The sequence below is a fragment of the Pollicipes pollicipes genome, unplaced genomic scaffold, assembly GCF_011947565.3.
Source record: "Pollicipes pollicipes isolate AB1234 unplaced genomic scaffold, Ppol_2.1 Scaffold_3447;HRSCAF=4054_pilon_pilon_pilon, whole genome shotgun sequence".
Classification (NCBI taxonomy): domain Eukaryota; kingdom Metazoa; phylum Arthropoda; class Thecostraca; order Pollicipedomorpha; family Pollicipedidae; genus Pollicipes; species Pollicipes pollicipes.
The window spans coordinates 35,977,666-36,002,129 of NW_023596297.1; the positions used below are offsets into that span (position 1 = coordinate 35,977,666).

General features: G+C 52.1%; 3 protein-coding genes across 4 annotated transcripts; 2 read left to right on the plus strand and 1 right to left on the minus strand.

The window, feature by feature from the left end:
- The first annotated feature begins 8,010 nt into the window (after positions 1-8,010).
- On the plus strand, positions 8,011-11,563 carry LOC119091989 (putative sodium-coupled neutral amino acid transporter 7). Of its 2 annotated transcripts, none has more exons than XR_005093482.1 (2): positions 8,011-8,259; positions 11,529-11,563. XR_005093482.1 is itself a non-coding variant. In XM_037214933.1 (2 exons), exon 2 carries the CDS (start codon positions 9,216-9,218, stop codon positions 10,644-10,646), a length of 1,431 nt encoding a protein of 476 aa, XP_037070828.1. In that variant the 5' UTR covers positions 8,011-8,259; positions 9,175-9,215; the 3' UTR covers positions 10,647-11,257. The 2 variants fall into 2 exon arrangements, 1 of the variants encoding a protein (XP_037070828.1); XM_037214933.1 differs by lacking the exon at positions 11,529-11,563 and adding an exon at positions 9,175-11,257.
- Positions 11,564-11,712: 149 nt separating this feature from the next.
- Positions 11,713-14,590, plus strand: LOC119092504 (chromosome transmission fidelity protein 8 homolog). Its single transcript, XM_037215465.1, has 3 exons — positions 11,713-11,721; positions 12,077-12,320; positions 14,460-14,590. The coding sequence occupies exons 1-3, from the start codon at positions 11,713-11,715 to the stop codon at positions 14,588-14,590; spliced, it is 384 nt and encodes a 127-aa protein (XP_037071360.1).
- A 5,388-nt stretch (positions 14,591-19,978) lies between these two features.
- LOC119091389 (ADP,ATP carrier protein) lies at positions 19,979-21,576 on the minus strand (the record flags this gene model as incomplete). The annotated part of the gene is given in 3 exon segments (XM_037214157.1): positions 19,979-20,440; positions 20,784-20,976; positions 21,326-21,576. Coding segments are annotated over 3 exon segments (500 nt in total), but the record flags the coding sequence as incomplete, so codon positions are not given.
- Between the last annotated feature and the right edge of the window lie 2,888 nt (positions 21,577-24,464).

A 24,464-nucleotide genomic window follows, 5' to 3' on the forward strand; every position in this document is an offset into this window, starting at 1 on the left:
TGCGCTTGTTTTGTGGGTGGTGTCGCATATTTTCATCTAAGGTCCCTTTCTTTTTGTGTTTTATCAATAGTTGTGCTAACACCTTTCGCTACGCATAGGTACCAACGATATCTCCGGCAGCTGCGCACCTGCTTGATTAGATCATTGTGGTTTTTACTGCCGCTTCCAAGGACGGAAATTAGCGACGAGTGAAACTAATGGATCCGTTCGAAGAGAATGACAATGAAGCAAAAGGTAAATTATGGACCCGCTGGAGATGCTGTGTGGGCAGGTATTTCAATTATCTACCCGGCCCGCTGACTAGCTCAGGATGAGAACACTGGTCACCCTGCCACCCTTGAAAAACTACCAGGAACGTGTGTCACACAAGATCTCACTTGGAAACCCTAGACGGGACGGCGGCCGATCACCAGCACGCGACCCGACCGCGCCACGCTCTGCGGGCCGCGGGCGCGAACCGGGACGTCTCTCAATGGCGTCCACCTAGGCGGATGTGCGCGTGGCGGCAGGGCACCGTTGATTTGTGCCGCCCGCTGCGTCACTTGTGTCGCGGGCGGCGCCGGCGCCGTCCCGCTGACCGCCCCGTCGCGCACCGCGCGCCGCGTCCCGCCAAACGCCCGCAATTAGCGCCACTACTTAGCCGGGCCGGTTTGTCAGCTGCGCTATCGGCGATCGCGTCAGAACACGCGCCGCCGTTTTGGGGTCAGGAAGAAGGACGGCGGCCGACACGGCCGGCCGCTCGCCCTTCCGCACCACTCAGCGTCCGGCCCGGCCTCGTGTCCCTAGCCGCGACCCAACTCCGCCGGCGCGGCGCCTCAGGCAACGCCGGCCGCCGCGGTGGTCCCGCGTAGCGCGCGGTGCCCAGCGGTTGACAGACGGCCCACACACGATACCACCACCGGCGGGCACGCGCGCCACCGCCGCCGGCGATCGCCAGACCGGCGTTTGCCACGCCGCCCACGCTCCCAGTGACACGTGGGCCGGGCATGCCGCGGCCGGCGCGCCGCCGCGCGTGCGAGACGGTTGCGCCACCGCGAAATGCAGATCGGTTCCGCCGCGGCCGTCGCGGGCTAATGTATGCATGGATGAGTTCACGGCGCCGACGGGAGCGACCAGCGGCGCTGTGGGGGGTACGGCCCCGCCCCGGATCGGCCCAGGCACACAATGCCATCCCGGCGGGCCGGTATTAAAGCGTGGCTCTGTCTGCGGGGAATCGCGCTCTGCGTGCAAGGCTTCCACGAACCGCCGACGAGAGCCGCTCAAGGCCACGTCGGAGACGGGCAGGCTGCGTTGAGGCCATGCTGTGCATGATGTGCAGGTCACGCAGATCAGGTGCATCAGAAAATCAGAAGCGGATGTGTCGGAAGACGTCAGCTTCAGCTGCTGATCAGTTTTCCCAATCGTCAGACCGGTGCACCGCTGGGACAGCTAGAAACCAGGTGACAGATACGGACAGGTTTCACAGGTGCGTTGTCGAGAGCCCTTGCATGCGTTCCTAGCGTCTGGGAAGCAGATGGCTTAGATGGGCATGGGTGCCAAGAGTTGCTCAGAGAGCCATCATTCTGGAATGCATTGAATTCACAAACCTTACGTATACATCGTCGGAAAAGGACCGAGTGAGCTCAAACACTAACTAATTGAAACATCTATGGCTTCAACGGTCCAGGCCCGTCGCGAACAGATCAATCACGCTTCTGACAGACATATGTGTGTGCGGCAGCGGACGTAAAGCGATTCAGTTTTGAACGGCAAATGTCACAATTTTTCAAATGCGTGCTGTTTTACATGCAAGACACTTACATGTAGTCTGTTCGCCCAGGTGATGCATTTTTAGAACATGCAATACCACCACTTCTTTGGCTCTCCATGATATTAACCCTTGTCCTGATGGGGGTCGCTGCTATCCCCCTAAGGTTTTTTTATAAAAATACCTTACTGGCTTATGGTGCAATCGCGCTCAAACTTTCAGTACGCTATGGGGCATTCATTGTGCGTGTTTTGGCATCAAAAACGTGTCCCCAGCTTTTTTGCTTTCGGAGCAGCGGCGGTTTTTGAGGAACACTGCACGGTGATCTAAGGCCGGCGTGGGCAGCGGTCAGCAACCGACGACGCCACGGGACGCGACCGGCGGCCCGACATTCTTATATTAACGGAGCCAGGTATCATAAAGGTATGTTTAAAACGCATAAAAGCATCGACCATGATGCTCGGAATTAAACAAGGAACACGCCTGCATCAATATTGTGTCGCTTAAAGGCATGGTCTGGTATGTATGAGCAAGGACGCGGTAACTGGGGAGGGGGCAGTGGAGGCAGTTCGCCACCCCTCTCCAACTTGGAGGGCCTAACGAAGGTCCACTCTGGTTTGTGAAGGGCCAGTTCTTAACACGCGCCCGGGTGGCCGGCTGGCTACCGTTCGCTCGGGTGGGGGTCAGTTTAACCCCTCTGAGATCTCGGGAACTAGAGAATATAAAGACACCAATTTTACAGAGTGTACTGAACTGTACGTGAGCTCACTTGGGTTAAAGTTTGAGGCTCCTAGGTCATGACCTTCGGGTCAAATAAGGTCAAGCAAGATCAAATTTAAAGTTAGTCTTCAAAGTGCTCCCAGAACCTAGATAACTGTTTCTAAGCAAAATGTCACATGCTCATTTATGGTCAGTGGCCTTGTTTGATCCCTTGGGGGTCATGATGACCAAAATCATACAAGACTGCTCTGAGTTTTGCATTTGAATAAGCGGCAAAGGATTACACTAGGCAGTATGGTTCTAGCAACTAAATGTTAACCTGGGTCTATAATGCGGCTCTTGCTGTCAATAAATTTGAAATGAGCACCAAAAACTATACCATACAGCAAGCCGTAGAGAAATAAAACAGGTTCGTTTTGATATTTGTCCGACCTTCAAAACTTACCTTAGGTCAACGTAATTTGTTTATTCAATATTCGTGTTGCCTAAGAAAGCTTCTCAAAAATGTATGGCTGCGATAAACACTCCGTTGTTGCACCAGATTGAGCGATTCCCTAGAAATTGGCTTCGCTGCAACCATGCCTTAACTTTGAGGTGCGGTAGATCAGCGACCTTACAAGGCACATCTAAATTTTTGATACCAAGCGATCCGCTTTCCAATTGTCTACAGCTATGCAAAATTTGGCGGGACTACGCCCTGCCGTTTGGAAACTATTTTGGAAAAACCTTAGGAGGGTCAAATTGACCCCCACCCGAGCGCGTGTTAACTGTAAGTGTTTATGTAAGCATGCAAAAGCTCATTCTGGCCAGTTCAGCAAGAGCCGCATTATAGAGGGCGCATTCTGACCTATTTAAAATCCATTCTGACCAGAAGAGGCCATACTATTTCTGAGCCTGCAGAGAGCCCACTCTAACCTGAAAAACGCCTTTTATTGACTGGAGAGCCCTTTCCGGCCCGTGCAGGATGAGTCTGTTCTGTAGACGTCCCGTTACTGATTGGATGACTCCTTCTGACTTGCGAAGGTCCCATTCTGGCCTTAAGCGGGCCCATTCTGACCCGCAGAGGACCCATCATTACTTGTAGAGGGCATATGATGAGCTGTAGGGAGTCCATTATTAACTGTCGAGGACTCATTCTTGCTTGTACATGGCTCCATCTGACGCTGAAGAGGGGCCCATTCAGGGTCGTAGAGATGGCGGCGTATCGGGTGGGGGGGGGGGGGGGGGGTGGGGGCAGCGCAGCAGTGGTAAATTGCCACTCCCCCCCTATTTTCAAGAGGGAGAAAAGTATCGTTTTGTCCCTTCGCCCCCCCCCCAAAAAAAAATCAGGTGGGCCAGAAAAGACTGTCCGCTATTTGGTAGTGCTTGCTTGCTGTGTCACCAAAGTAAGCTCAGAGGGTCCATGTCTGGTCCGGAAAGGGCCCATTTCAAGCTCAGAAGGAAATGATTTTGTGTTCGCGAACCGCTCATCTTAGGCTGGAAATGACCCATTTCAAGACGGAAAGTCTCATGTCACTTTCAGGCACGGTACGGGCCCCTTTCTGGTGTGGAGGAGGTCTGGTCTGGAGTGGGTCTATCTTAGGCTCAGAAGCCCAATGGTGGTGTATCCCTAAGGCAAGCTGTCCCCCATGTATGAGGTAGGGGCCAAAACTATCTTTTCCTCATATTTTAGGTGGCCCGAATGGGACTCCTGACGGATTTGTGGAAGAGATTGTCTTATTTTTGTCATCCAAGCAAGCATAGGGAGTCTATTTCAAGTGGCAGCATGGGTCTATTTCCCAGCCAGGGCTAAAGCCGGAGCCAGCGATTTATACTGGTCGGGCCCCACAGCACCTAACGGGACGCTGTGCTGGAAAAGGGCTCCAAGTCAGCCAGAGGCAGTGCCGGAAGGTGCCCGAAGAGCCTGGAGGACCCGACGGGTCCGACGATCAAGGGCTCGATCGGAGGGTCTAAGAGCACGAAGTGCTGGTCCGAGTCTTGTTTAGGGGCCCGGGCCTGCGGGCACGGACCCTTAAATAACAGTCAAAAGGCCTATTGCACCGATCAGGGACACCCTGGGTCTATATGGGTCTGTATGTTGGTCAGGCACCACCAGTGCCGCACAGTCCGCTCCGTATGGGTGTGGGCCTGAGGGCCCACTTCCCAATAAGCTACAAAGCTGAGACCAGCGATTTACACTGGTCGGCGCCCCTGTATATGTCAGATGCTTACAGCACCTAGCAGATGGCCTTTTGCTCGCAAGGAGCCCCGAGGCGACCAAGGGCAGTGCTCGATTAGGCTCGATGAGGGGCCCGGGCGGCTCAACAGAACAAACTATCCGAGGCCCGGTTGGAGAGCATAACAACCCGAAGGATTGGCTGCAGGTCACACCAAGAATTGCGGTTCGTAGGATGGTGACCTGATATATCAGTCAGAGGCTCTCTTGGGCTGTTTGAGGACCCCTTAGATAATGTTGGTGTCTAAATAGGCTAGAGACCACGAGCACCAAACAATTGGCCCGCTGCCAGGCTGAGCTTTGGGGGGGGGGGCATTTTCCAAGTAGGGGTAAGACTGGGGTTATGACTTGCATTTGTCTGGGTCCCAAAACGGTTGTTGGGGCCCCTTTGTCGAACAGAGACCTACAGTGCATAGCAGGGGATCATGTCTCGGTTGATGGCCCCTATTCGGGTACGGATCTTGCATGAGGAGGTTCGAAGAGAGGCCAGAAGGCCCCTTGGGAACAAAGATAAAGGAGCGATTAGACTCGGACCTGCCCCGCCCCCCCCCCCCCCCCACCTGAAGTACAATGGCCTGAAATGTCAATCAGAGGGCCTCTATTAGGTCCTTCTTATTGGCGTTCTCTATCCCTATCATGTAGGGCCTCAAGACGGAGCCAAACAGTCGGCTCCATGTCCGTCTGGGGTCCTGAGACCCATTCCCCGAGCAGGAACATGACCGGGGCCCGCGATTTGTAGTGTTCATGGACCTTGACACAATGAGGGGTTCCTTTGTCAGGGGCCACAGTGCCTTACAGGGGTCGTGTGGCGGCAGGTGGCCCGAGTCGGTCAGAAGTGGTGTTTGAGGGGGCCCGTAAAGGAGGCGAAGGGTCTTTTGAGACTAAAGATCAAGGGCCCGATTGGAAGGCTAAACGCCCCAAACGGCTGCCTGTAGGTCACATTAAGCGTAGTAGGGCCGTGATCTCAAATGTCAAAGATCCTCTTGGGAACCCCTGAAAGAGAGCATTCCTCAGTTTTGGCCAGAGATTACCAATACCGAACAGTCGGCTCCGTGTCGGTCTGAGCTCTGGGGGCCCATTTCACAAGCAGGGACACGGCTGATCCCGCAATTTACATTGGTCGGGGCCCCTGTAAAAATTACTTGTAGCAATGCGGGGCTACTGAATCGTTCAGGGGTGTGCAGGGTCGAACAATGTATTCTGTGTCAACAAGGGTCCTCGATTCTGTCAGAGAAAGATGCGCTCAACAGGGGCGGGGACGGGATCATGAATGACAGAGGCCTGTTGCGTTGGTCATCGTCCTCTAACAATGAAAGAAAACGTGACAGTTTATGATGGTTGTTCACACTGAGGCAATGGAAGGGTTCTGTGCCAGTCAGGGCTCCCAGTAACGAACGTTGTGCCCTACCACCCAAACTAGCATGGGTCCCTTAAGCCAAACTGGGTTTTATGGGCCAATTTTTGGACAAACTGCGGCGATCAGGTATGTTATTTCATCAATGGGGGCTGTTGCGTCGATCCAGGTTCAAGTGCGATGCGCGCGGGTCACAAGGCCTCCCTCGTCAGGGAGGGAACCAATGTGGTAAGACATGTCTAAGGGCCTCTGGATCCGCCAAAGGATCCCGCCCCGTCTCGCCAGGATGGCTGCCGGAAGACACCACGCGGCGCGACGGAATGGCCCTTCATCCCTTGACCGCGAACTATTGTTGTATTCTCAAATTGCACATGCCTGCTACCGTTGTATTCAGGGGGAGGGGACATTCCCAGAAAGAGATCGACATGGGTTCAAAATCGAACGAGCCCGTGTCTGCCCCTTCTTTTGCAGGATCGACCAGCGAAACAAATTGTAATCAGGTTTGAGCCTGCTCGCCCGGAATCTGGAAAGCACGCACATCGATAGCCTGGGTTGCAGTTTCCGTTAAACTGGACGGCGTTGGCATATTTAAGTAGCAATAGGGGGCAGGTGCCGTGCAAACGAGAGTGACAATCGTGGAATAATACTTCCGAATGTTTTAGAGAGTGAATTTATATCGTCCAAAGGCTAGGTTGGACGTGCCTTTTTACACATTTGAGGTTGTCCTCTGCGCAGATTATCATCTATAGCAGCACAAAAATGGAGGTTCTACCTTTCCTCCTTCAGTTCTACCATCAGATTCCAGCACCAATCTGTTAACTTTATCGATCTAACAAACGCACGAATGAAATATATGCCAGAATACCTCCAACATGCGCGGTTTGAAGCCCTGACACGTTAAAAAGTACTTCCGTTAAATGTGTCATCATTTTTGTTCACCCTTTGGCCACGACTTGGTGTAAGCCGCGGGGCCGACGTTGCGCGGGCCGCGGTGACCGCGACGCCTGGTGTCGAGTTTCTGCATAGAGTTGCGAGCGCGCATGATCAAATCTGCGTTGCCTAATTTTTGTTATTTATCAATTCTGGCTAAATGCTATACATTTCATACAAAATACGCGGCTCGGCCATGTTGCTGCAAATTGCTGATTCATTTTGATGAACATTCGCGGGGTCCAAAATACCTTATTAACAGCCCAGGTAAGATTCGGGCTGTTCATCGGGCTCTCAATAATAAGGCCCCTTAAATCCTTGGGATCCAAGGACCCAAGCGTATGTCTGCCACTTGGTCTCGCATTGTTTTTTTTTTGTCTTTTTGATCATATATGGCTCCCGACAGAACACTAAAAATTGACGTGAAGCACAAGCGTCGACAACTCACCCTCCCCCCGCCTCAAGAAAATCCTGGCCGCATCCCGCATCCGATACTCGCCGACAATGTGACAATATTCTCAACCAACAGTTCGGTATACTCCCACAAGGTGGCAATAGCATGAAAGACTAAGGTCGATTGCCGCAATTGATACGAGGGTGTCTTTATAGCAGATAAAGGCATGGCCTTTGCCTTGGGAACTTCCCTTGCATTTTTGAGTGAAAACCTGCAGTTCGGGATTATTGAAGGGACTTGAGTTTGGACGCTGCTTTGTTCTACAGCATAACATAGGAGACGTATGCAAGGCACGAACACGACTGCCTACAGCTTTTCGTCTTCTGCTCATGCGCATGCGCAAACTACGACAAAGTGTATATGCTATTGATGCCCAGATGAAGCGATCTTCTGTCAGTCAATCTTCTGAGTGTCTTATCTTGAACGGAAGGACACTTACAGGTTTGAAGTCAGCGAGGCATCCATGAATTGTAATAGAAAATTTACCTTGGTATATGGAGCGAGTAGAACATTGCAGTATCTTAGGGATTAAAACAATATTCCCGCGTTTTTCTTGGGTAGTGGGCCTCGTTGTTGGCTGCTCAGGCGGTTTGAGGCGTTTAAGGCGCGCTCCGCTCTTTGTTGACTGCGGTGGTTTGTCGCGGGGGTGCCGCGGTTCCGTTTCATGGGGTGGTCGCTGATGTTACGCTGATCTGTTCATCTAAGAAGTGCGTCTTCCACAATTTTGAACGTTGCATGGGAAAGGGTTGTGTTACGTGCGTCTGAAGTGGTTTATTCAACCACGAAGGGCGCATACAGCTGGTCAAGTTCGTGCCTTCGTGGCAGACGTTCGAAAACAGGTAGGTCTGGAACAGTTTTGCCGCCTCAGGTTGATATGCATTTACCACCCAGCCATTCTAGATACACAGCCAGTCTTTCTGTGTGACTAGGTCAGCAAGTGACAATGCCTAGTGAATGGCATGGGGTAGCACAGTGGCTTAAAGAATGTCAGCTTTCTTCATGTTTTTGATTAGTTATGGCACCAGCTTCATTAAGTGCACCACAATTTGCACAGTGCCTCTTAAGCTCTTCATTATTTATTAACAAAAGATAGTTGAAGTACTGGATAATGTAGGTGGCATGTTGCCAAGTGCCCCATGTTGCTGTTGCTTTTGTACTGGATGATAGTCATACAGGTGCCAGGTGCCCTATGTTGCAGTCAAGGTTTTGGATTCTTGCTTGTATACAGCATAACCATTGTGCTTGCCACAGCTCACTTTATGTTGTGCTTTCTACAAGTTGCTCAGTAACACATGATGCATGCCTATATAATTTTGTGTACCTCCTACCTCTGATTATGGTTTGTTTAAGATGGGTCAAGTGGACATGAGATATTTCAAAACAAATAGGGAAATATTTTGGCTGTAGAAAAGGTGCTGAATGACCCCTGTGGATGCTGCACCAGAATGCTCCAAGAAATATCAATCATCCACAGTGGTCACATACTACACTCCTGACTCAACCTAGTTCCAATTTTCTGAGCAATGCTGGTGCTGAAAGAATGTGGTAGATGGATGCATACTAGAGAGATGGCTGAGTGCATTTATGATGGTTTGTGCAAAACCATAGCACAACATTACTGGGCAGTTATCCAAGCTATTGTGGTTTGTTTACCCCCAAGTTTGTGCTTCAGCAAGTCCCAGTGCTTTTGGGCACCAGCTCCTCTGGTGGTGGCAGCCGGAGTCGCCAGTTGCAGACGCGGCAGGCTGTTGCAGGTGTCGCTGCCAGCGAGCAGGCGCTGCAGGGCAGTGACGTCATGTCGTCCCGGCGTCACCCGAGTGGCTCGCCGGCGGCGGACGGCCACGGTCCGCTAAACGACGTTCCGCTGCTGGATCCACTGGACGAGGCACCGGAGCCGCTGCCGCCGCCGCCGCCGGCCGGGGACATTGAGGGCACCAGCTGGGTGGGCGCCGTGTTTCTGATCGTGAACGCCGCGCTGGGTGCCGGCCTGCTCAACTTCCCGCAGGCGTACGACCAGGCGGGCGGCGTGGCCGTGGCACTGACGGTGCAGGCGCTGCTGCTGGTGTTCATCGTGGCGGCGTTGCTGGTGCTGGCGGAGTGCGCCGACCACAGCGCCAGCGCCACATACCAGGACACCGTACACGGTCTGCTGGGTACCGGCGGACTCTGGGCCTGCAGCGGCGTGGTGGCGCTCTACTGCTACGGCACATGTGTCACCTTTCTCATCGTCATACGCGACCAGTCGGACGTCGTCTTCTCGTCGCTGTTCGGGCCGCGCTTCTGCCACACGTGGTACATGAACCACCTGTTCACCATGCCGGCGAGCTGCGTGCTCTTCGTGCTGCCGCTCTGCTTCTCGCGGCGGATCGACTTTCTCAAGTACGCCAGCTCGCTGGGTGTGCTGGCCATCATCTACCTGGACGGCCTGATCGCTTTCAAGTACTACCAGGGCCACTTCCAGCCGGGCCCGATCAAGCACGGCCCCGACGCATGGACGGACGTGTTTCTCGTCATGCCCAGCATCTGCTTCGGCTACCAGTGCCACGTCTCCGTCGTGCCCATCTACTCCTGCCTGCGCACACGCACCGTCACCAACTTCCTACGCGCCGCGCTCACCGCTATCGCCGTATGCGTGGCCACCTATACCGTGGCCGGCACGTTCGGCTACCTGACCTTCGGCGGCCGCGTCACCAGCGACGTGCTCATGTCGTACGACGCGCGTGATCCCTGGGTCATGGTCGGCATCGTGGCCATCGCCGTCAAGACGTACACCACGTACCCGATCCTGCTATTCTGCGGCCGCGAGGCGGCGGCACGCCTCTGGGTGGAGGCGCGCGGCCTGGACGAGGCGCGCGCCGCCGCCGGCGAGCGCACGCGTCGCTACGTGGTGGCGTTCGTCTGGTTCACCTCCTCCGTGCTACTGGCCGCGCTGGTGTCCAGTATCGGGGCTGTGATCCAGCTGCTGGGCAGCCTGGCGGCGCTCTTCATCCTCGTCTTCCCCGGCCTGTGCCTGCTGCGCCTGCTGCTGGAGAAGGACCCCGAGCTGGTGTTGCGCAAGGACCGCTGGCTGCTGACCTTTGCTGTGGCGCTGGTGGCCGTCGGCGCCTTTGTCTTTGGCGTGGTGCTGACGCAGGCGCTGCAGAACGATGTCGAGCGCCTGGGGCCGCCGCCTGCCGATCTCTGCCGCGTGCAGCACGTCATCGCTGGGGCTCCGCTACCCGGCTGAGGCCGGCGGTCGGCGACGCGGGGCCACTGCAGCAACTGTCATGTGCGGGCCGCACCTGGTGATACTCAACGTACGCGGGGCACAGCGTTTTTTCTCTTGTTAGGATTCCAGTGGTTCACTGGGAGATATTTCTGACATGCCACGGTATATTCCCCATACGTTTTGGGATGTTCTGTGACGAAGACGGGTGCTATGAATATTTATCTGAGGTGTTTGTTGGACATTATACAATACTGTATATGATATCCCCTGTCCAGTGGCTGTTCAAGCTACTATAGGTGCGTAGCGTTAGATCTATATAAGTCAGTGTTTCGGCGCTTAAAGCGTATATGTTTTGTATTCACTTGATGTTCTCCCTGGTCATGTTTTACTTCTGAACGTCTGCGTGAACTTACGAATTTTCTGTCGTTGTGGTATCTGTGGGACCTGTCAATTATTAACCCTTCCTTGCGTGTACCAAAAATTGGATCCGCTGTGCTGAGTCTTAACATTTCAGAGTGTGCATAGCCTATGTTATGGAATAGCTCCTGTCCAGTGATATTTCGAACTGCGGTTCGGGAAATTTAATTGAATTGCTTATCGGTGGTACTCCAATATACATCAAAAGTGTACCTGTAGTGTTTGTCTGACTTTCTTTTTGTTTGAAGTGCGGTTTCGGCATACGTGGGATTGCTGGGGAAACGGAAGTATCAAGCAACAATTTTTATGCCGTACGAAAACGTGTAATGGATCTTTATCAGTATAATGAATGTATTGCTGTAGGCTGCATCATTCATCCGAAACAGCTAATCGGTACCGTTTGGTATGAGCACATCATTGACGCGGCGACTCTGGACTTGATGTCGGCTGCAGCACAAGTGTCATGATTTTCGTTTGTTGCAGTGCTCTGCGGAAGCCATGCAAATCTTCGCAAAGCTGTAAGTGTGCTGAGTGTGCTCCACCCTGGGAGCACCGCCAGAAGTGGAGGCTAAAAGCTTGGCAGGGTGTTGATGACCATAACGCTGCTCATTCGATGGGTCTCATTATCACGACTGGAACCGTCGTTCGCATAGCATAGGGGCATTGTATGATTGTGGTATGATTCGAGGCCTTGTTGTCAGCGCACGTGTGGCGTGGGGGCTCTGCCATAGCGCCCACGCGTCCGTGCATTTCCAGTACACGCACACATGCCAAATTAATGGACTTACGTACCTACCTATCTAAAGCACTTCCACTTGTACAATAACCTACTGAGTTACCTACCTAATGAACCCTGCTAGTTGCGGACCGTAGAATCGCTTCCTTACTTTGCCAGTTCGCACAAGGAGCTTCCTTCCCTCGTACCTTGAGCATTTCGGAGTGTCGCCTAATGTTGTACACACATCCTTCTGCCGCCCCCCCCCCCCCCCCCCGCCACGGCCCTAACGGGTGATGCCCCGTTCTCAGCCCAGAGGGCGGAGGCGGGCGGACCGGCCGCACCGCCGTCCTGGGCACTCATTGAGCTTCAGGGTGACCTGGAGTCTCGCTCGGGCTCCTCGCTGGCCGGCCAGCTGATCGGCGACCTGCACTTCACGCGCCAGGGAGCGCCCGTGCTCATCGTCGGCCACCACATCCTCTGGGGCAAGGTTGCCACCCTCGAGAAGCCGCTGCTGGTCATGGAGAAAGGCGAGGCGGCGACGCGGGAGATCTCTGTAGGCAAGTGGTAGAACGATTAGTTGCTGGCCCTGCCGCGAGGGCGGTGCCGGTCGCTGGCGGTTTGGATTTCCGCCAACATAACACCGAAATTGGTCGCCCTTCCGTTTGTCACTATGCGGTTTGTGGCATAGAATCATACGCAGCTGCTTGTGGCATAGAATCATACGCAGTTGCTTGTGGCATAGAATCATACGCGGCTGCTTGTGGCATAGAATCATACGCAGTTGCTTGTGGCATAGAATCGTGCGCGGGCTGGGCGTGACTAGGCTGCGGGTCTAGTCACGCCCAGCCCACCTCGTCAGATTAAGCGTAAAGACGGTTGAACACAATCTCAGGAACCAGCAGATCGGTCGAGCTAAACCGCATATCAAGTTAACAGCGCATGCTAGCACGTGGCGTACTTGTGTTTTCATGGCCCGAGGCTGAAGCATTTCCGAGATATGTACCGCGTTTGCCCTTACAGTTTTTTGCCAAGCACTATATCGCAAACCATTGGGTCGACGGAGCTGTGTGCTGCATTATCGAGACAGCAACAGGCGAGCGCGTTACGTCTACGAATTCGCCTGCTTTTTGCGTCGAGCCATGTGCGTGAGATGGGTCTTACAAGCCACGGCGCTGTTTGGGATAAGTGTTTGGCAGTGGCGATTGGCAGCGTATAAGCGGCTTGCGTTGCCAGACGTATGACTCGAGAATGTCATGACCGTAGATTCGTGGCATATGCCTTTGTGCCAGCCCGTGTCCCTCCATGGCGCGCAGCCCGATCGGCCGGGAAGCTTGCGAGTTCCTGTTTGCAAGCAATCTTCGTGTGTGAACTTGTAAAGCGTATAACTCAGCTATGGCCTGACCGAGGGTCACGAAATTCATTTGCCTAAAATGCTTTTCCTTCCTCTCGTGGTCATAACGGATGTAGCCAAACCGACCCAGCGGTTTCGAGTGAAGTGTTGGGCAGTGGGCATGCAGCGGTGAATACAGCGCCATACTTCGTAAGACGTATGTCCTATAAATTAACGGTACCGAAACCTGACCCAACAAAGATGCCTTTGTAAACGCACACAACTGGATTTGATCCATGCAAGGGAAAGCGCGTCTTTTGTGGATGATTTAGCAGGCATGGGCTCACTAACGTAGCGTTCGCACTACCATCCAAAAAGCACGTTGCTTGAAATGTGTTGGGCTGTGAATGTGGTCATGCCAGGCAGATTTCACACCACGGAATGGATGATTAATCATGGTTGACACTTCTGATAGCGTGACTAAAGCACTGGGAGGAGCGTGGATATTGTGAGCTTTATTACTTTGAGTTTGTTGCGTTTGGTGGTTTAATATCGCACGGTTTAGAACACTGCTGTCGTACTAGAGACCGCTTTCGAGATAGATGTCATTGACAGCGTCCCGGTTGCTGACTTGCGCACCTACGGCCCGAGTTAAGCGATGGTTAAGTTGAGTTAAGCGATGTCTGGCCACCAAGGTTGGGGCTGGCGTCATCAGCCCGTGTTGTCGGGCAAATTACCCTGTCCTGTCGGGCAAATTACTCATGGTCCTCGACAGTGGAAGGTTGCATTTGGCTCACATCGTGATGCGGCACAAAAACAATGCGTGGTGGGGCAGTTTCATTGAAATGATGTATCGTGATGGATAATAATTGAACTGAATGATACAGCTACTTCAACGTCCTGTATGACAGCCCTTGGGGCATTTCTGTCCCTGGTGCTGAAAACCGCGATACTGCCATTAGTGCTTGTGGACATCCCGGCTCTAGAAAACGCCACGGCCTGGTCGCTCATGTGGAAAACATAATTGTTAAAGTAAGGCGCCATTGCCCCGTGGCCTGGGTTGAAATGAACAATATTTTGGATATGTGAATTCCATCCAGCGCGCATGGTATCATTCATTGTGGCCTGTGGGTTGCGGTGTGACCCGTTTTGACACGTGTGAACATGCTCGTGGTCCGGAATGTTTTACGTCCAATGGTCTTTCAGCGAGCGGATCAGGCTTCAGTATCGAATGTGTTAATATGTCCGCACCAGGCCCATTTTGAGCGCGATAAATGGGCTTCACTGCGTGCCAGTGGTCTCTGACACGGCCACAGCTCGCGTGCTGTTCGCTCCGATGCGGTGCTTAACCCCGCCTCGTCCACAGACGCGATGGAGACGGAGGACGCAGGCGCCGGCGCCGAATGTCGCTACCACGTGCGGGCCGTGGTGCGCAAGAAGATCCTCTTCAGGAGCCGACCCAAGCCGATCATCGCCAACGTGCCCAAGAAGCTGTGACACCGGGCGCCGAGCCGCTGCGCTGTCGGGCACCGCCGCCAGATTCCGATGGCGTGGCCATTCTGGGCGCCGCGCGCCCCCGGCTGCCAAATTATGCGCCGGTCGTCTATCCCGGGCACGCTGTCAGGCGGGCCGGTCCCGTGCGCGGCTGGCGGGCGGCCGAGCCGGCTGGCGGCCACCCAGCGACCTCGCGTCCGCGCGACCCTGAGCGCGTGGCTGACCCGAAAACGGCGCGGTGGGAGGACCGACGGGGCCGCGCCGAGCGCCGGGCGTGAGCTGACGCAGGGCCGTGCGGAGGATCGTGGCGCTCGAATGGATGAGGGTGGCGAGACTGCTCCTCTGCTGCTGACTGCGGGGGGGGGGGGGGGCAGGACACACTTGCAGCGGCAGCGTTTTGGAAAAGCCATGAGAGCCCGGGACAGTGAAGCTAAGGTAGCTGTGATGATCGGGTTTTTGGGATGCATCGTTTCGCGTTCTGTGTACTATTTTATTATCAAGCGAATTTCGTATGTCGCCTACGAAATACACGTGTATTTGTATAATTGTGCATGTAGGAACGAACACCTGAGCCCGAGCATGTCCTGAGCTAGTTTAGCTGATCCCGTGGCTGCAGCGAGAACGATGCTTACTCCTGTGTGTCTCGAATATGAGTAGCATTTATAACTATGCGTCCGTTGCTGCTAACACCATGGCAGCGGAGATAATGGCCCTCCTGATGCGGCTTGGCTTGACAGTGCAGTTTGGGAGACCCTCATCGTTCTAAATTTGCAGCCTCCGGTGCTGAACAGGCGTAAGCCGATATATATGTGTATTGCGCAGTTGGCTGACCGCCAAAATTGCCGGCAAAAACCCATGGAGAAAGCACCAAAAAACCGGAGAAGAAAGCATTTGGCGTCTTCAGCTATATTGCAAAAGATAAATATATTTATTGTAAAACGATAAACATGAGGCAGCTATTGGGATACAAATAGGTATGCAAAAAGCGCGTCGGCATTTGTACGTACGCAAATGTGCGCCAGGTGTGAAGTTCGTGCGGCAGATGTACGTACTCGAAAGTCCTTACGCGAGCGTCCGTTTGGTGTAGAATGTGTGTCAAAATGTTTGCATCGACGAATGTTCGTAAAGGGTGTTTGTGGAAAAGGTGGATCTCCATTTTACCTGTATTTTGTTTTTTTCAACGATATGACAATCTCCAACACCGTCTCTTTCTTCCCTTCTCTCAAAACTTCCTCACAAAATGCCCGGTCCCATCCTCCCTTTCGCCTCGGATTTGTCGTCACACAACGAGGTCCCGACATCCATTTGCCCGTGCATTCGATATATTGATACGAGAAATCACGCTCTTTCGGTTTTCATCCAGCGTGCATTCCCACATTGTCATCTCCCTATTTAAACGCAGATGGATTTGACGCACGGATAAATTTGGTTTTAAAAGACATACTCTGAGGCGACGTTGGGTCGGGTGCAAGCCAGCCTCTAATCAAAGCGGGCTCAGGCGCTGCATTGTTCTTTCTTGATTCCTATTTGCTGCCTATTAGCTGTCGTATATCGGTTGTCACTTGAGTGTCTGCTGACCGTTTCCCACAAGCGAGCTGGCTGCGGAAGCGGCCGTCGGTGGCGCGCTCAGCGGGCGTCTGGCGGGGTCTTCGACAGAGCGACGTCAGGTTGAAGGGTATTTAGGGAACACAATAAACTCAGCGGGTGGTCTGCATTGTACGCGTTTTTCGGATTTCCTAAACCTTCATTCCCCTATCCCAGAGTCACCTCTTGCACTATTCCGATTGATTTGAGTTCATTTGTCCGGCGCTTCAAAGCGTTAACGGTCATGTGATGAGGAGTCATGCTAGGCATGATACTTGACCTGACCTGGGCAGCTGTCGCCATTCTCCACTAACTCCTCTCCCCAGTCGACGGGATGCTGTGACCCCAGCAGTGACCAATCACCCGACGCCTGACTAGGATAGGTATATGCATTCTAACCTGCAGTACACATCTACATATGACCTTTTGTTTGCGTACTATTGGTAGGCAAACTACGTCCTTGAACATTTGCGTAAGTTTTCTGTGTAGTCACATCACATCGAAAATATTTTTTACGTAAAAACTGTTTACGTAAAAAACGCTTAAAAAACTTCGTTACGTAGATTTACCAAACGAACGTTATCCTTGAGTAAAAGTTACGCATAAACACTTGCCTTCAAACAATTCGTGCTACCTTTTCTGTATAGAATTTTGCACGTGCGAACATTTTCGCTACGAACTTTTCCCAGACGAATAATTTGTTGTACAATTGTTATCTTACGTGCTTTTCAATTACGAATTCTTGAAAATAAGGCATGCGTATTTGACCCTACGAACAACTGCCATATGTACTTTTTTCTATGCGTACTTTTGTCCGCAACCCCAAGGAGCTCGCCAAGGCTTGTCAATGTGATGTTACATGTCAAGGGCCATCCGAGAATATGGGAGCTCGGCGGGCGTGTGATCAGGTCAGGCTCTAAGCCCATGGCAGCCAAGACTTTTCTCTCCGGCTCCGCACAGGAAATATTCTTGGGATTTGCTGCATCAAACTGAAGCTTTTCGACTACACGCCGTGCGTCGGTTTTCTACTGCCCTGGACCAAGGCTCGTACGATTAGGATAGGCCAAAAGGAACACTTTAGCGATCTCTGTTTATAGACTCAAGGATAAAAATGCAGTTCGTTACACCCCAATGTACACACGATCTGTAGCTGGGATAGCCGCGGAGAGGTGCACTTCAAGTGTTGCGTTCTAGCAAACTTCCAGGAATCCACAATGAGGGCAAATTCGAAATGGCTTGGTGGAGCCACGATGTCCACGGGGCTGTCGTCAAATAACGTTACGCTTGGAGGGAGTTTGTTACGGGGCGTAACAAAAGTGTACCGAGAGAACACACGGAATGCTTCGGACGGTGCAGCGGTACGCTCAGGTGTGGTCAGGGGCGCATCCATAATTTTTTTTAAGAGGAGAGGGGGCACGCTTCACTGTGGTCTACCCTGGAGCTTGGTCCCCCGATTACAAAAGTCCCCAGATTTTGGACACTTCGTGCTCAAATTATTTTTGATCAGAAATCTATCTGCCTATCATCGTGGAGGGCTGGACATAGCCGGCAGACATGTACATGACTTGCGCTGATATATTTTTCCAGACGCTGATCCTACCATTTTAAGCTAAGCATTTCGGAGAAGACGTGACACAGTGAGTTAAGGTTGGCTCCTAAATCCCATCGAAGTCAGGAAAAATAAAGTGACTCGAATAACTAGCAATCGTTAACCTGCGCACGACAAAACTCGCAAAAAACAAAACTAGCAAAAGCTGCAGTTTTTACGTCTCTGGTTTTAAGTTAATGGTCAAAAGCAAAAGCAGCAGCTTGCGAACGAATTCTACATCGCAATGACGCAAGTGGCATCGCATACTACGAATGATGAAATGTGTGCGCTTGTGGCAGAAAGCGGCGAAACCGGTGGAGTGCTTCAACTTCTGACGTGATGTGCTTTCTATTAGTCAAACATATTGCAGCTCCCTGGAATAGTAGAATGGCGTGCGTCGTGAGCATGGACAGATACAAATCTCCTGCTGCGCGCTTTTTGTGTTGTGACTGACTACGAAAATTTAAACTTTAAACTGAGAAATGCGCTGGGCCCCGCCATCAGCGTCATCTGCTTTAACCCGATTAGTCCCCAGAACTCAGGCAAGAGAACTGGCAGATTTTGTGCTAATATCGCACGCGTCTATTACGCGCGCGGTGGACGAGAGGCGCCACGAGTCACGGTAAGAAAGGAGCACCACGGTTAACAAAGAGCCCGTGCCGGGGAAGAGGCAGCAGGAAATCCACTCCCTCAAATCACCTTAAGAAAAATGGCCCGACGGCTTTAGGCCGCCTTATTTTGAGAGATCAATTTTCTTTTACTGACCCTGTCATCAAACGGGGCTTAACTGGATTTGATCGGGGGTTTACCAGGATATTGAGGGACCTTGGACTGAGCCATGACCCTGGGGGCCAATCGAGGGACCATGAATTCTCGGCATTGCATGTGGTCGTTTCGACTTAACCGACAAATATTCAACTTAGTCATGATTCCGCTGTTATTGCTCGGGTTTGTTTAAGAGGTGGCCAAGTTCCACTATTCCGCGAGTTTCGGGGAGCTTGATTGGACGAGGATATATCACGGGCAAATCATTCTGTCCGTGGGATGGCAAATGGCGTGCAGGCGTTACACAAATGCGACAGCACACCATCGTTCGGAAATCTGGCGTGGTGTAAACGGGCCTTCCCTCACCCACATTTGACCATAGATCGCTTGTTAGCCGGGGAGGAGAAGCGACCGGCCAAATTCCATCCCCGCGGACTGCTGCGCCCTGACATCCACCATCGCATAACATGCCAGCTGACCCGTCCCGAAATAGGTCGCCGGGCAGAGGCGTCAGCGGCGTGACGTCATGGCCGCAGGTCAGCTGGCGGCCCGGCGTTATCGATTGGAGCTGGCGCAACCCCCCCCCCCCCCCCCCACCCTCGTGTCCCGCGACAGGGACTAGTGCGCGCGCTCCTGCGGGCGCTTGCGTGTCCGCGTCCCGAGAAGTGGAGCGAGGCCAGCCAGACAGCGATGTGGAAAGCTGGACTGGCACCAGCAGTTAGTGTGTTCTTCCAAATGCACGCTTCGTGACTTCAGCTACATCTGTTACTGGTCTGGTTCTAACGCGAATATCACACAGATGTGGCATGGCGCACGAGGGCTGATCCAGGGGGCGGGGCAACTTAACCATAGCGCCCGAAAACGGCCCGGCGGCAGAAAATAGCATTTCTGGACTGCTGAAAAAAACAACTTTCGCGACAGAAAGTTTGTGCAGCGGCTTTATCGAAGTCAAAGGTAGACGAGCCCGATGAACCTTTCAAAATCAGGACGCGGTTTTGGATGTTTGGGTCCCCGAGATGACGTCCTGGGCTCGCTCTTGGATGTGGACGACAGGTAACGCACCACCACTGAGCGCCAACATCCTACCGCTGGAGCAAAGCAAATCCTAATCTCTTTGCACTCACAACGCATCGAGCGCTCCTGTCCCAGCGAAGGTACGTTTATGACCTTGAAGCGGCTGAATAATAATACAATTAATTTCTCTCCACATTGTCTCGCTTTCACCGCAGCTGCGTCTCGGCTCCCAGTCGTCCAAGCACCAATGCCATCTAGACCACCCTTCACGTGGGCGTCTTGTTGGCTTGTATCTCTTCCCACCAACTGGACTATTGGTATCGAAAACACTGGAAAACGCACGGGCCTTGCTGAACGTGGCTCGGTACTGGGGTATTTTATACGTGGACATGAGCCACCATTGGAACACAGCGCCAATGTCGGGTCGGCCTGAAATTGTCTGGCTGTGCTCGTGTGTATTTTCGAATTACAGTGACTGACAGATTCCCTGAGGCGACAGGTCATTCTCATGTGAAGAACTCACGCACGACAGCTGAGGATGGTGCCGGCCATTCCTACCCTCTCACGCTCATCATTACAGGACATTACGTCGCGTGCAAGTCGGCTGGGCGATGACATGGCAGTTCGTAATGCAGCTTCCACAAGGACCCGCGTGAGCTTCGGTTGATGTACACGGAATGTGCACCTCAGTATGTACATTGCATTGTTGCACTGGTCCAGAACTATTTCCCAACAAACCACCGGACCAGGTTGACGTTGGGCGGCGCGCGTGAGACCAACGGCGAAGCAACGTAATATACGGCTAGTGGCAACCTCTGGCTCCTAACACCGGTGCTGACGCAACATCTAGCCGAACATGAGTGTCTTCAGCTCGTCGTACAGCACGAGCACGAGCGCACCACCTGAAAGAGAAAGTGACTAGTCAGTTGCCATCCCGCTACCGACAACACCAGACACTGACGCATAAAACAGCACCAATACTATGGTCGCAACAAGGCCTGCGATAAAGCTGAAGGCGATTTCGGTCCGAGGGAGCCAGCTATAACGGCAATCGCGCAAAACAATGGGTAATGTGGCATCACGCGTATCAAGGCATGTCAACAAGCAATCGTTGCATAAGAACTGAGCCGAAGACGCTTTAACACCGCGGCCTTATGTCTAGAACGTTTGGAAAGTAGGCCCCATCTATACGGAACGAGTTCTTAAACCGGCCCGAGACGCCGCTGAAGAATCCGCTCCACCCACCTGTGCCGCGGAGGACGTTGGAGAAGGCGCCCTTGAAGAAGGCACCGCCGCCCTCCTGGGCGGCTACCTTGCGCCAGCAATCGAGGGTGCTCTTGTACATGATGTCGGTGCCCTTGCGGCCTGACTGCATCATCATCCGCCTCCGTACGGTGTCGAACGGATACGAGATGATGCCGGCGACGGTGGTCACCGTCTGGGAAACAGTAGGACCCCGACGTCAAATGACCTTTACCACAGGCATGCGGGCGAAATCCAAATCATGCACGAGGTTGCTATATGTCTCTTACATCTTCAATAGATTCAAGGCGGAATACACGGCTGAACAGTAGGACAAGGATGGGTTTGAACATTTCACGTTTTGCTTCCCAGTGAAGAGAAGTGACAGGATCTGAATGGCGATTTCACAGAGACGGATCATGTCCGAAAAAATTGCACTAGCATGCAGATTACGTTTGCGGCACACAAATTCACATCCAATACCAGTGGCCAATTCGTGACTCCGGCCAGCGATACAAGTTAGAAGTGACCTTCAGTCAACTAACCTGGGCGATGGCCCACGATACGACGAGCGGGGTGTTCTTAGGGTCGGGCAGGTAGCCCTTGGCCGTGTCGAAGAAGCCGAAGTACGAGGCGCGGTAGATGATGATGCCCTGCACGGAGACGCCGAAGCCGCGGTACAGGCCCAGCATGCCGTCCGACTTGAATGTCTTGACCAGGCAGTTGCCCAGGCCGGTGAACTCGCGGGCGCCACCCTTGCCGACGTCGGCGGCCAGCCGGGTACGGGCGAAGTCCAACGGGTAGACAAAGCAGAGCGACGTGGCACCGGCGGCGCCGCCCGAGGCCAGGTTACCGAGGAAGTACCTCCAGAACTGGGTGCGCTTGTCCACACCACCCAGGAAGATCTGCTTGTACTTGTCCTTGAATGCGAAGTTGAGCGCCTGGGTGGGGAAGTAACGGATGACGTTGGCCAAGTTGCCGCGCCAGAAGCTCAGGAAACCCTGTTCACGGGGAATACGGACGAAGCAGTCGACCATGCCTGTGGAAGCCAGTCATCGGTTACTGTCTCGACGTGGACGGAAGCGCTCGAACAACCTTGGCGAAACGCAACGGTTTTCACCGGGGCATATTTTATTACATTATTACATAACATTGTTAGCATTATGTTGCTAAGCGACTCCAACCGCCAGAGCAAAAATTTTGACAATTCCACGCGACACTGGATTCCATTCCACTTCTAGAAACGACCGCCTGGGGCTTAAACGTACCTCTGTATCTAAGGATCCTAGCATATCATCGTTGAAAAGGATCCTAACATCAAACCGGTTAACAGGATCTTAGCACCGCATCGAAAGAAAAAATCAAACGGTTATTGATAGGTCTAAATGACCTCACCCAGGAATTGTTGACATCCGGCAAGTAATTGATGGCTTAACGAGTCGTGCAAAACACACCGAAATCATATACATTTTCGACCGATTCCCCGGCACCGCTCTCTCGACCCCTCTAGCATCCGTTATAACGCCCAGAGAGCTTTGTACCCGTAAACACACCGAAGGAATGTGATATGGGAAGAGGTGTGGTGAACTTTTTGGCACTTCTGAATCATACCATGATATTAACTCCTATCATCGGCAGGGTCCTGTCATGGTCATGTACGGTTAGTGTAAGCTCACACTTATGATGATTGTTCGGTTCTTCTTGTTTTTTGACACACAAGTCATCGGGTGGAAATATGTCATTTACCCCGAATTATCACACACGGACACAACTTTGCTTCAACGCCTCAGTTTGGCCCAACAAGACTAGACGTTGGCCGGGCGTGAACTCGCAAAATGCGACCGACTTAGACTGGTAAACGATCAAATCCGTCATATTACAGCAAGACAATACAAAAATCCAGAAAAGTGCCTAACAATCGGTCCGCAAGCCTTCATTGATGACACGATGCAGTGACCCATATTGGCATCGACACTTTTACCATTATGCGATAACTTTAAACTGGTCACCTGCCGGATGGTGACGGTCTGGTAGATCCACCTGGGATAATTCAGAAGCTATTCCTGGGACTCGGAGCTGGGGATTGAGTTGCATTTAACTCCCGACGGTCACAACTTAAAGCATCCATTAGTAAGACACCATGCAGGCAGCTTAGGAGAACCTCCTCATCCATCATTTAATTTCAGAGGACACAGTCATTACCGTTGGACACATGAGTGGCCTTTGCTGCTGGCTTCCAGCATAGTCGCACCGACTGCTAGATGACAAGGAACATGGTGCGAAAGGGATACCTTCCGGGCGATCTTGATGCATGCATCTCAGAACAAGTGCTTTGTCCCTGAAATTACCAAAACCACGAATATTACTCATGCGTACCCGTGGCACACGCAAATAAAACATAACATGCAATAAATAGTCTTACAGAACAAACACATGCATAACAGCTACAGAAGGCGCGCACGAAGAATCATAATGAAATGTCACAGCAGTAACAATATATAATGGGTGTGGGCGCGGCCATGCCTTGTACATAATACCGTCTTCCCAAAACTGGTCAGACCTAGAGTCAAAAATGACAACTAGAAAGTCCAACCTAAATTTGGTAATGTATGCTAGGGCCTTTCCTGAAGTCCTTTTGGAAACATGTGAATGTTGTTCAGAACACAGCCAAGCTTCTAACATGCATCACCTAAGACTAAACCAACCATGGAGGGGCACCCACAAACCACTTCATGACCATCAGATATCAATCTGCATGTTTCTGTATAAATATTGGAATTCTCAGCAACCTGTGGTCAGACTTTACAAGCCCCACAGTAATACTACAGTAATGAGCCAATGGACTATGCTGTCAACTGCTGAATGGTTGTTACCTTCAGCAAACAATAAATGGTCATTAACTAGGATGAAACAAGAATTTTTGCATGCTTGATATAGTTCACATAACTTCTGTTCGAGCACATGCCATCCAGCCCACACATGTCAGTGGGGGTTTAAGTAGGAGTGGGGGTTCCAGTCGCTCCACAGCTTGCTATTTACTTTGGAGTGGGAAGCCTGCCATGGTGCCAACATGGGTGTCACAACATTTGTGCTGCCCAAAAGCTTGTACCTCCTACCAACTCCTACTGATGGGAGTGCTAGGACATCTGCTATACATGGCATCACCTGCAAAAACCTATTCAGGCTTTACTTAAATGCAACATTTCTTCTACTGCAAAGATGTGTACATGGCATAAGTGCTATACAACACAATTTGTGTTTCAAAAACTTACAAACATCATTACATCTGCTACAAAAGGTTATCATTTTATCATTACCTCTGCTGCAAAAAACTCAAACAAAACATGAGTGCTGCATGTCTACATCACAAAACTTATGCTGCAAAACCAATACCAGTCAGTACTTCCACAGCAAATGCTTATACAGTATTGATGGTGGTGGAGGTGGACCTACATGGTGGTCTTATGTTCTTATGTCCTATGACAGTTATCACCCATGTAGGTCATGTCTACCATAAAACAACCTTCAAAAATTGAGCAGTTGCATATGATACTTTGGATGGAACTTAAATCGCTCTGCACCTTCCCTCCACACAGGATCTGTACTTTGGGATTAGCTGATCAGTTTTCTTAAGAATAAACCTGATCAGCCTCCTCTTCTGTCCACCACATCAGACACAACTCG

What these genes read in the sequence shown, in the direction of transcription:
- LOC119091989 (XM_037214933.1), top strand. Translation starts at nt 9,216, where the DNA reads ATGTCGTCCCGGCGTCACCCGAGTGGCTCGCCGGCGGCGGACGGCCAC.
- LOC119092504 (XM_037215465.1), top strand. An exon ending in GACGCGGGAGATCTCTGTAG is followed by an intron (nt 12,321 to 14,459) that starts GCAAGTGGTAGA and finishes CCTCGTCCACAG; the next exon opens with ACGCGATGGAGACGGAGGAC.